At 46.6% G+C, this 12,513-nt stretch overlaps 1 protein-coding gene across 1 annotated transcript; it reads left to right on the forward strand.

Annotated features, from left to right (window-relative positions):
• The first annotated feature begins 10,019 nt into the window (after window positions 1-10,019).
• LOC142819032 (olfactory receptor 52B2-like) lies at window positions 10,020-10,961 on the forward strand. The gene is made up of 2 exons (XM_089775159.1): window positions 10,020-10,204; window positions 10,421-10,961. The coding sequence occupies exons 1-2, from the start codon at window positions 10,020-10,022 to the stop codon at window positions 10,959-10,961; spliced, it is 726 nt and encodes a 241-aa protein (XP_089631285.1).
• The last annotated feature ends 1,552 nt before the right edge of the window (window positions 10,962-12,513 follow it).

Genomic DNA, 12,513 nt, shown 5'->3' on the forward strand with positions numbered 1-12,513 from the left:
TAAACCTCATTTCACGAGGAAGAACGCCTTCTTTCGAAAGTGCTTCTTTTGAAAGAAGGTGTTCTTGAATGTAAATAGGGCTTCTTCGAAAAAGAGCATCCAGACTCACTGGGTGCTTTCTTTCGAAAAAGCGGCTTGCTCTTTTGAAAGTTCCGCGTGCAGTCTAGACGCTCTCTTTCAAAAGAGGCTTGCAGTCTAGACATAGCCCTAGTGTGGACAGTAAAAAAACAAGCCACAAAAAGCACAAAACCCCCTCAAATCCTGAACTGAATGTTTCCTTCTGCATTAGGATGACAAACTGGTGAGTAGGTGTGTGCAGAACTCAGTAACACTTACGGCTGCCACCTTTTGAATTGCTTATAACCGGACTAGGGATGCCAGGTGTCCAGTTTTCACCCGTACTGTCCATTATTTGGGTCCCCCATCTGGTTTAAAAAAAAATCAGAAAATACCAGACATGTGAAATGTGCAGTATTTCCTGTTTCCCTTGGAAGGAAGTCCGGCAGGGACAATTTTCCTGCTGCATCTGGGAGGAGCAAGGAAGTGAGGAGTGCAAGGCCATTTAAAGGCACGGCACTTCTTTTCTTTTTTTTTTTTTTTTTTTTGCTTAACAATTTTCGTCTCCCCCCTTTTTTTTCTCAACGAAATTTTTTACCAGTGTTCTTTTTTATTGGGGGGGGGGAGGGGAGGTGTTTGGTATTTTTTGTTAAACCATCTGACCCCTGGCCCCTTGCCCCTCCTCTTCCTTCAAAGCCCAGCCTTTGTCTCCCCCTAATCTCACTCTATCCCTTCAAGACCCTGTCCCCTGTTGCTCAGCTACAAAATTCTGAGGGCCGAGACTAGTGTCTTTAGCTTCCAATTCCTTTTTGTTCCTGCTAGGAGCCTGTAGCGGGCAGGATCCCTGCAGTAGTTACAGGCTAGAGGCCTTTGCTCTGAGTCAACTTGGCAGCTATTTGGGCAACAACTTAGAGAGGCTGTAGGGTGAGGCCCTATATTACCTGGGAGTGTGGGACACTGGGCAGAGGCTGCAGTAACTGCAGTAGCTCAAAGGGAGGGGGACAAAGGGCATCTTCCATTAGCTGGCTATTCTTATGCATACACGGCACCTTATCTGGGATTACAGGGCACCCAGTGCCCAGGGTGAGGCTGAGCAGTGATGCTGAGTCTAACATACACGCCACACGGTGCTTTTGGTCATTACATTTAGAAGCTGTTTAGAGTGGCTGCTAGGCAGTGTTATCCCATGTCATGGATGGACTGATCCGAGCAGAGGTAAAGGGATTCACCCAAGTCCATAGAATGAGTGAGTGGCAGGGCTGAGAATAAGAGCTCGGAGTCCTGACTCCTCCACACCATTGCTCTGGCCAAGAACTGGCCCTGTTCTTCTGGTGGCCGTACATCACCAACATCATAACTGCAGACACAGAGATGATACGTGCATAGAATCATAGAACATTAGAAATGGAAGGGACCTTGAGAGGTCATCGAGTCCAGTCCCCTGCCCTCATGGTAGGACCAAACACCTTCTAGATCATCCCTGACAGGTGTCGGTCTAACCTGCTCTTAAATATCTCCAGTGTTGAAGATTCCACAACCTCCCTAGGCAGCTTATTCCAGTGTTTAACCACCCTGACAGGCAGGAAGTTTTTCCTAATGTCCAACCTAAACCTCCCTTGCTGCAGTTTCAACCCATTGCTTCTTGTCCTGTCCTCAGGGGCCCAGGAGAACAATTTTTCTCCCTCATCCTTGTAACACGCTTTTAGGAACTTGAAGCAGTAAATATATAAACATATTAGCATATAACTAAGCTAGTCATACTTAGCCAATCAGAATGTTCCATTGACACCTGACAGGACATACCTTGTACACCATTCATTGTTATTGTAGAACCCTGGTAGCAACATTGATAAAATTGGCCATATTCAGTCATAAAGCATCACACCATGTTCTCGTCATACAACCGTGCAACAGCTGCCAGCCATACCCAGAATTCTGAGCATCTTCTTGTTCCATTCCAGGGAGATTAGTTTCAGTGCCTGCCTCACCCAGGTGTACCTCCTTCACTGTTTCTCAGTGTAGAAAGATGAGGACCTGAAATATGGGCCCTTTTTTCACAGGGCTGGTGTGAGACCTGAGGCCTAGCTAACAATAGACAACACTTGGCTAATATAAAGCAGAGTTAAACCGTGAGCAAGAGGCTGGCCCTGCTCACAGAACTTGGCATGAAGAGGGCTGAGAGTGTAAAACACTAATTGGTAATAGGTCCGGGTGTAGAACAGTCATTGGTACTAGATACCAGCTGTCAAACAGTCATTGGTACTGGTCATACGTTGAAAGCACATTCCAAAAGAATGGTAACACGAGCTCATTAAAAAAGACATTGGTACCCACACTCCCCGCAGATACTGACCCAGGTTCAGGAAAGGGTTTAAACTGACATCATGATGGATAGATGTGTTCTAATCAAACCACAAATTGCAGGGCGATGGGTGGTATCTAAGTAGTGTCAGAGGGGGCAACATCAGAGGGTGGTAACCAGACACATCAGAAGTTATGTGTACAGGAAAACTCCAATAGTCCGGCACCCAATTGTCTGGCACGCCTGATAGTCTGGCATCAAAATGGCAAGTGCTCCTGACGGAACCAGGATGGAACCCGGAACCGCGCAGGTCAGCCGCTCTCATGTGGGTTACGGCAGGGAGGAGAAGTGTTTGGCTCCGGGGAAGGGAAAGGGGAAGGGGAGGGGGAAGAAGATTGGGTTATGCATGGTGTCCCTGCCAGCTGATTGAAAAGCCGGCCGCTCAGCGCTCGTGCCCAGTGCCTGGAGGGAGATGTGCGTCTGTACTGGTGGTTCCAGGACCTGAGCATAAGGTGGGGAGGTGGAGGGGGATTGGGTTGGGAGTATGCAGTACCTCCTGATACTCCGGTATATCCGATAATCTGGCACCACCTAGGTCGCAAATGTGCCAGATTATTGGAAGTCTACTGTAATTTGTTCGTACCTGTGTATAAAGTGGTGTCATTGGATGGACATTCTTTGTCCAGCCAAGGGCGCAGTGGGATGTCCCATTCACTGAGCTGAGTCCATTGTTATGGGGTACATGTGGGTAGTGGTTCGTTATAGTCTACCGACAATTATTACTGTACTTTGATTTAAAATAAACTAGCCGTGGTCCTTCAATCCTTATCTGATGTATGGTCTTTGGAGGCTCTCTCGGAGTCTGCTGCAGTGACTAATTGTGCAAGTCCACACGGCACACATGATTGAGCACACATGCACGCAGCCTTCTGGTTATCATCATTGACAGAGCTGGAGACCTGTCAGGACACCTCGGCAGTAAATCCTGACCTACTCCTTTGGTGACCTTACTACACTCAGGGTATGTCTACACTGCCACTCTAGTTCGAACCAGGGTGGCTAATGTAGTCATTCGAACTTGCAAATGAAGCCCAGGATTAAAATATCCCGGGCTTTATTTGCATGTTCCTGGGTGCCGTCATTTTTAAATGCCCGGTAGTTCGAACTCCCTTCCCACGGCTACACATGGCACGGGCTAGGTAGTTCAAATTAAAGCTCCTAATTTGAACTACCGTTCCTCCTTCTGCAAGGAGGAGTAACGGTAGTTCGAAGTAGGGATTACAGAGGATGAGAAGCTGGATATTAGTCAACAATATTATCCCTAATTTTCTTTTCCTGAATCATCTATAATTCTAAATATAGATACATGCACAGAGCAATCAAATTCTGTCTGACTTAGCCCAGGACCCAGGAGTTCTCATCTCCCTTTGGGAAGGCCCCTTAATTACTGTTTATTCCTAACACTGGGTAAATAGCCCAGAAGTGCAGTCAGGCTTTTAACCACTGTGCTTACATCTAGATGCCACTTCTCCCCTAGATGCTGAGCGAACACCTCAGGGACCACACAGAGCTGTATTATAACCAGTGCACAGTTGTGGGTCATCTCTCGGCATAAGATGCTGCTGTAGATGCTGAGATGTTGGGCTGAGAGAGGTGTGGGACGCAGCTACCTGAAGGGACTCCGAGAAAAGACACTTCCATCTGAGAACTCACAGGTACTATCTCTTGCTGAGGAGCTCCCCTGCTCTACAAACCCAGGGCGAAGTAGATGTGAAGGGACAGAGAACAGGGTTGGGGTGTTTGAATTCTGAGACCATGGCCCTTAGTTTGCTCGAGCTCCATTGAGGCAAGATTCCCCTTGGAGTAAGAGTTGAGGAAAAACCTGAGGAGCCAGCTGTGTGTTAATGCACAGAAACTGTCACCTCCTCCTTCTGCCCCACGGGGCTCTTGCTGTTAAATGTTCTTACCTGACTTTAACCTGCTGAGTGTCATGGAGATGCTGGAGCGCCACACTAGAAACATTACAGTATTTATTTGAACATAGGCATGTTTTGTCCAACTTCATTGTTGTGAGAAAGAGCAAGAAAAATTATTAAGGGCCTAGAAAACATGAGCTATGAGGGAAGACTTAAAGAACTGGGCTTATTTAGTTTGGAAAAGAGAAGACTGAGAAGGGACATAATAGAAATTTTCAAATATCCAAAAGGGTGTTACAAGGGGTAGAGAGAAAAGTTGGCCTCTGATTGTTACCAGTGCTTGAAACCAGCCAAGGAATGAACCCAGAGAAAGGGTGAACTAGAGCAGTATTGAGGTTTATTCATTGGTACGGATTGTTAATGGCACGGCAATACTTACACACACATCACATTCATGGCGGCTGTTTGGAGGCAGGCTGCAGATCCCGAGTTTAGCGTGGTGTTGTGGAACCTCCATCAGTGGAAATATTTAAGAGTAGGTTAGAGAGACACCTGTGAGGAATAATCTAGATGGTGTTTGGTCCTGCTGAGAGGAACAACATTAACCCATTTCTTAATGTGGCTGAAGTTTTATGCCTGAAACTTAAAAAAAAAAAAAACAATTCAACCAAGAGCAGACACCCAGGATGGAAAATTTCAGTCCTCGTCTCAGCCAGCTTTAAAGAAAGGAGGTGCTCACAGCAGCACCTACATGTGCCCAGCCACTATGAATCGAATTTAGCTAAGCTCTTGACACAATAAATATAAATGCCTGATCCAGTTTCTTTATCGATAGATGCACAGAGTACATTATCAGAAGGGACACTAGGATCATCCATTCCGACCTACTGTCTGACACAGGCTATTACATTGCACCCAGTTACCCCTGTCTAGAGCTCCATAATGTGTGTGACTGACCGAGATCTTGTCCACACCAGGATTTGACATGGTACAATCATAGAGCCACAGGGATGGAAGGAACCCAGGGGCAGCTTGTCCGACCCACTTGCAAGATCCAGGATTTGTTGTGCCTAAACAGTCCCAGAGAGATGAGTATCCGGCCTGCATGGGAAATCCTCCATTGAAGAACCTTCCATGACCATCCGCAGTGTCTCTTCCAGTCTCCTCAGGTTCTTACAGTAAGGACTTTTCCCCTGAGATTTCCTCTCAATCTGCTGTGCTGGAGTGAACTGATTGTTTCTTGTCCTGCCCTCTGAGGCAAGAGACCCCCCATTTTTAATGGCAGCCATTTGAGTATTCGAAGTTGGGTTTCACTTTCCCCCTTCATATCCTTTCATCTCAACTAAACACCCCAGGTTCCTGCATCTCGCTCACACGGCCAGCATTCCCTCCCTTGGCATGTCTCTGTCACTCTCCTCTGGGTCCTTTCCAGCGTCTCTGCCTCTTTGCCACACAGAGGTGTCTATCACTGGGCACACTCCTCTGACTGAGGCCTTACCGGCACTGGAGAGTGTGGTACCCTCCCTTACTGCGACCTGCATGCTGGGCCTCTGCTAAGACAACCTACCAGTGCGCTCACCTCTTTTGAAACAGCAAGGAAATGGAGTGGTGTCTTCGGATGCCCCCCATGGCTCAGCGATGGGGCTCCGATTCCTGGCTGTCCCCCATGGGCTGCCCCCAACCTCCACCCATCAGGTGGCAGTCCGAAGTATGACCTGGCTCATCCTCTGCCCCACCCAGTGCCCCTGGGCTGCTGTTGATTTTCCCTCCCTACACTGCTCCGGGTTGCCAACACTCCCTACCCAGATGGACCGGATGCCTTTACAGCAAATTGTATCCAGCCCTTCTGGTCCGGCAGAGTTGGCAAACCCCAGCCCCACAGCTTCTTCCCCTACAGGCACCACTGGGGAGCAGCTGCTCCCCCTGTGGGCGCTGCAGTGTCGGTACTGGTAGGGATGGCCCTGATGTCTGGCCTGCATTTCCTGTGCTGAAGAGATAAATTTGCATTTGACTGAATAAACATTTTGGCTGCGTCTAGACTGGCATGATTTTGCAGAAATACTTTTAACGAAAAAGTTTTTCCGTTAAAAGTATTTCCACAAAAGAGCGTCTAGATTGGCATGGATTCTTTTGGCAAAAGGTGCTTTTGCGCAAAAGCATCCGTGGCCAGTCTAGATGCGCTTTTGCGCAAGAAAGCCCCGAATGCCATTTTAGCCATCGGGGCATTTTTGCGCAAAACAATTCTTCTCTGTCTACACTGGCCCTCTTGAGTAAGTATTCTTGTGCAAGAGGGCTTTTTCCCGAGCAGGAGCGTGAAAGTATTTGCGCAAGAAGCACTGATTTTGTACATTACAAAGTCAGTGTTCTTGCGCAAATTCAAGCAGCCAGTGTAGACAGCTGGCAAGTTTTTGCACAATTCGCGCAAAATCTTGCCAGTCTAGACACACCCATTTTGTGTGCATGGGCCCAGTTCACCAAACACTCCAGATCCCTCACTGTGTGCCAGGCTTTGGGTCACCTGACAATGTGATCTCTTCTCAAAGATCTCCCATTTTTCTTACCTTTTTTCCATCTATATTTTTCATTCCAATCAGTTTTCCTGATAAATTGTCTCACCTTCAGGGAAATTGCCCTTTGATATGCTAAATTGCCATCGTTATTACTGGTTGGGAGTGTTATTTGTCCGTTTGAGTGTAATAAGCTGTGTTCTGTTATCTGAATGTTTCCCCTACTAAATCAAATGCCTCTAAAAATGGAAGTCTTTTTTATTTCCTTGGTTCCTTTATGAATCAAATGTTTACTCTCAGGCTACTACTACACTGCAGGGTGAGGACCATCCACACCTCAAGCGCGTTTTTGTGCAAGAAAATTTACAGTAAAGCAAAAGGACATAGGGGTTTTTGCGGAGTAGGTATTCCTCTTTCTGCAAGGAATAACTCCTTTTCGCACCAGAGTTCTTGCGCAAAAAGGTGTGTGTGGACAGGTAACAGGGTTTTTTTGCACAAAAAGAGCCAATTGAAAAAAGCACAAGTGCTCTTGTGGCTATTTTGTGAATATCAATCAGAGCTTTTTTTCCAGAAAGTGTCCATGCAGTCTGGACGCTTTCTTACGCAAAAGCGCATTGCTTTTCGAAGTGCTTTTGTAGTGTGGACACGCTCTTGTGCAAGACGTTTTTGCAGAAGATCTCTTCTGCAAAAAGCTTCTTGCATTAAAACCCTGTAGTGTAGATATAGCTCCATTAAAGGATGAAGTTGACTTTTATTTGACAAGATCAGTTTTCCATATATCATGTTGTTAACATCCCTGTGGTAGGGAAAACAGCACAGCAGCCCAGTGCTGTGGCATTTCATTTTAGAAAGGGGAATTACATAAAAATGTGGAAGTTGGTTAAATAGAAATTCAAAGGTACAGTGACAAAAGTAAAATCCCTGCAAGCTGTATGGAAACTTTTCAAGGACACCATACTACAAGTTCAACTTAAATGTATACTCCATTTTTTTTTAAAAAAGCATTTTTAATATAATAATAATGATGCCACCGTGCCTTAACCATCAAGTAAAAGAAGCAGCAGGAGATAAAATGGCATCATTTAAAAAGTGGAAGTTAAATTCTAGTGGGGAAAATAGAAAGAAACATATACTCTGTCAAATGAAGTATAAAAATATAGTTTGAAAGGCCAAATAAGAGTTCGAAGAACAGCTAGAGAAACATTCAAAAACTAATAACATTTTTAAAAATTCATCACAAGCAAGAAGCTGGCTAAACAACCAGTGGGGCCACTAGATGATCAAGATTATAAAGGAGCACTCGCAGGGTGCGTCTAGACTACATGGCTCCATTGACAGAGCCATGTAAAGTAGTTTACTCGACATAGTCAATGAAGCAGGGATTTAAATAATCCCTGCTTCATTAAAATAAAAATGGCCACCACGCTGTGCTGACAATCAGCTGATCTGGCACAGCACGGCAGTCTAGACGCGGTACGGTCGACAAGGGAAGCCTTTGTCTACCGCTCCGGTATGCCTTGTGAAACGGAGCCATGTTGACGGAGCCATGTAGTCTAGACATGCCCAAAGACAATAAGGTCCTTGCAAAGAAATGAAATCAATTCTTTGCATAAGTCTTCACGGCTGAGAATCTTGGGGGAGATTCCCAAACCTGAGACATTCTTCGAAGGTGACAAATCTGAGAAATTGCCCCAGATTGAGGTGTCGCAAAATTAGGTGTCTGGGCAACACAATGGCAAATGAATTTTAATATTGATAAATATAAAGTAACGCTCAATGGAAGACATAATCCCAACTCTACATACAAAATGACGGGGACTAAATTAGTTATTACCACTCAAGAGAGAGATCTTGGGGTCATTGTGGATAGTTCTTTGAGTTGAGCACATCTGTACGCAGTATTCAAGATTGGGCGGACCGTGGATTTATATAGAGGCAATCAGATATTCTCCGGTTTATTCTCTATCCCTTTCTTAATGATTCCAAACATTCTGTTTGCATTTATTGCTGCTGCTGCACACTGTGTGGATATTTTCACAGAACAGTCCACAATGACTCCAAGTTCTCTCTTGAGTGGTTATAGCTAAATTAGTCTCCACAATAGCTTGTCTCCAGATACCCTTTCTATCTGCTCTGTTCTTCATACATTCTGTGAGACAGAAACTGAGTGCATGTCCACAGCAGGTTATTTTTCATCTCATGCCTTAGCATCTGACCATTGTCTTTCTTAGACTGCCATTGTGAAAGAGAGCGGGTGTTCCTGGTGAGCTGCTGTCAGTGAAACCAAGGGCTTTTCCCTTACATTTGCTAGAGTCAGGATTCTCCCCAGCACTCGCTGGACAATGGTTGGGGATTTTCCCCCTCTTTTCCCACCATTTTTCCAATAGTTTGAACAAGTAGGAGAAATGGGAGCTCCCTACATTACGACTCCCTAGCTCAGCTTTCTTGCACTAAGAAATGACGGATGACAAACCGTTATGTGTGAGAACGATTGACAGATCATGAAATATGGAATTGGCATTAGTAAGGTCAGTTCGTCATAATTTGATTTCTGAATAATATTTGAAGTATCGAAAAGGGTGTTACAAAGAGGGGGGAGGGGAGAAATGTTCAAAGTAGGAATAAGATCCTCCGGAAAAGGGCGCTTTTTCCGGAGGATCGGGGCCAGTGTAGACGCTCTTTTCCGGCTTTTCTAAAAGCCGGAAAAAAGCGGCGGACATTTTTTTTTAAATGCCGCGGGGGATATTTAAATCCCCCGCGGATTTCCCTATTACGATTGCTGAAATTAACATGCCCCTTCCGGAAAAGGGGCCAATGTAGACGTAACCAATGTGTTTAAATTGCTGCAAAGAATGTTTAGGTTGGACATTGGGAAAAACCTGTCAGGGTGATTAAACACTAGAATAAGTTGCCAAGGGAGATTGTGGAATCTCCATCTCTGGAGATATTTCAGAGCAGGTTAGACAGACACCTGTCAGGGACGCCCTATATGATGCTTGGTCCTGCCGTGAGGGCAGGGGACTCGATTCGATGCTCTCTCGAGGTCCCTTCCAATTCTAGTGTTCTATGATATCTATGTCACCCAAGAGCACAAGCTCCTGTAATGTCTCATATTAACATTGTCTCTCCATCTAGGTATTTTTGAGAGTCATCTAACTCTAGATCCTGGAGCCATACAAGAAGTTGTAATAGGAGACACCGTTCTGCCTCAAAGTTGGACACCTTCTTCCCTACTCCATGTCAGACTCAAACACAACCATCTTGTTCAACCCCTCCACCTTCATCCTGCTGGGCATTCCTGGTCTAGAGAGGGAACATGTCTGGATCTCCATCCCCTTCTGCATCATGTACATCATAGCCATTTTGGGGAACTTCATTATGATCTTCATTGTGAAAATGGAACCAAGCCTCCATGAGCCCATGTACTATTTCCTCTGCATGCTGGCCATCACCGACCTGGTTGTGTCTACATCCATCCTGCCCAAAATGCTGAGCATCTTCTGGTTCAATTCCAGGGAGATCGATTTCAGTGCCTGCCTCGCCCAGCTGTACTTCATTCATGGCTTCTCAGTGATGGAATCTGGGATCTTCATGGCCATGGCTGTGGATCGCTACGTGGCCATCTGCCATCCCCTGAGACATTCCACCATCCTGACAAACCCCGTGGTGGCCAAGACCGGCCTGGGCATGGTGTTGCGAGGTGCCATCCTTGCACTGCCTTATCCCTTCCTGGTGAAGCGGTGCCCCTACTACAGAACGAACATCATTCCCCAGCCGTACTGTGAACACATAACCATGGTGAAGCTGGCCTGCACGGACCTCAGCATCAGTAGTTATTATGGCCTCTTTGTTGTATTCGCTGCGATGGGTCTGGATATGTTTCTTACTGCTGTGTCCTACACCCAGATCCTCAGGGCCATCTTCAGCCTCCCCACTAAGGACACCCGGCTCAAGACATTTGGAACCTGCAGCTCCCACCTCTTTTCCATCTTAACCTTTTACCTGACTTCTCTCTTCTCCGCCCTCATACATCGGTTTGGCCAGAGCGTGCCCCGCCATTCCCAGGTTCTCATTGCGAGTGTGTGCGCCCTCTTAGCCCCCATGCTAAACCCTGTCATCTACGGGGTGAGAACCAAACAGATGCAGGGCAAGCTGCTACAGCTCATTGGTCACAGATGAGTATAATGATTTGTCCTGCTGCTATGGCTGTCGGAACTAATTCCGTGCAGAGGTAGCTGGTGAGGTGGTGTTGGGCCCTCTTGAATCATAGACTGGACAAGCCAAGTGACATTAAATCCCTTCTGCACTTTACTGTGCTCTGGAAGCATGAGAAACTGGGAAATCCGTCTCTGCACAACCCATTGGTCGTTGCCTTTTTAACAGCCGGTATTTGACCCCCAGGAATCTAACCCTTGCCCACCTCTTCCACCGATACTCGTCTCCTTCCCCCAGCTCTTCCACCAAGACTCCACAGCTCCTCTGCCTCCTTCCCCCAAAACCCTGCTCTTTGCTCAGTCCTCCCTGCCCATCCCCTGTTACTGCCTGAGTAATATCCATGTCCCTCCACCCCCCTTCCACAGCCATTGCAGTGTTTTGGTAGAGTGGAATCTGTAATCATGATTCCAGGGGCTATTTAGGCTATTGAAAACTGCACTGTATTGGCAGACATAACTTAGGACTTAGCTGATTAGAGCACTTTGACTAATTCCTATTGAAAGGAGAGAAAATCAATAGTAAACCCATTTCATTCTACTAATAACCTGATCTGCCATCTCATGGGAATTCACTTAAGGGAAACTGGTTTGTTCTCACATGGCAGTGCATATTCTCAGTTTGTTAATAACTCTGTAGCGAGAGAGTGCCTGTCCAGACTCCAGGGTGTCTAGTAGACTATAATGGGGAACACATACTTCTGGGCTCTATAGAAAGACTTTCGAATGGCCTTTACTGGGTGTCACAGAGTGTGGGGGAGTCACCGGGCCCTGCGCCCCCATCCAGAACGGAAGGCTTATTGATTCACAGGGACAGCGAAGAACAGGATCATCATTAACATGGCACCAGGAGCAGTCCACCCCATCCCTCTTGGGGAGAAGGGACCTGTTCCCCACCTCTTCTTGCATCCCAGCCCAGAGAGAGAGAGGAAAGTCCCACGGCAACTAGTCCCCCGCTCTCCAGGCTGTTCTGCCCCCTCTTTTTTCCTGCTTCCTGGGCCCACGGTGCTATCTGACTATAGAATCATAGAATCATAGGACTGGAAGGGACCTCAAGAGGTCATCGAGTCCAGCCCCCCGCCCTCAAGGCAGGACCAAGCTTCATCTACACCATCCCTGACAGATGTCTATCTAACATGTTCTTAAATATCTCCAGAGAGGGAGATGCCACCACCTCCCTTGGCAATTTATTCCAATATTTGACCACCCTGACAGTTAGGAATTTTTTCCTAATGTCAAATCTAAACCTCCCCTGCTGCACTTTAAGCCCATTACTGCTTGTCCTGTCCTCAGAAACCAAGAGGAACAAATTTTCTCCTTCCTCCTTGTGACACCCTTTTAGATATTTGAAAACCGCTATCATGTCCCCCCTTAATCTTCTTTTTTCCACTATCACGGGTGGCATCTTCCCCCGAGGATCAGGTGACAGGCCAGCCTGGGCCATTCCCTATGTGCCGTCCCTCGGGGGTTCTCTCCCAAGGATCCCCTCCCCCGCTGGGCACAGCACACACACGGAGTCA

The sequence above is a fragment of the Pelodiscus sinensis genome, chromosome 1 (assembly GCF_052426305.1).
Source record: "Pelodiscus sinensis isolate ZL-2025 chromosome 1, ASM5242630v1, whole genome shotgun sequence".
Taxonomy (NCBI): Eukaryota; Metazoa; Chordata; order Testudines; family Trionychidae; genus Pelodiscus; species Pelodiscus sinensis.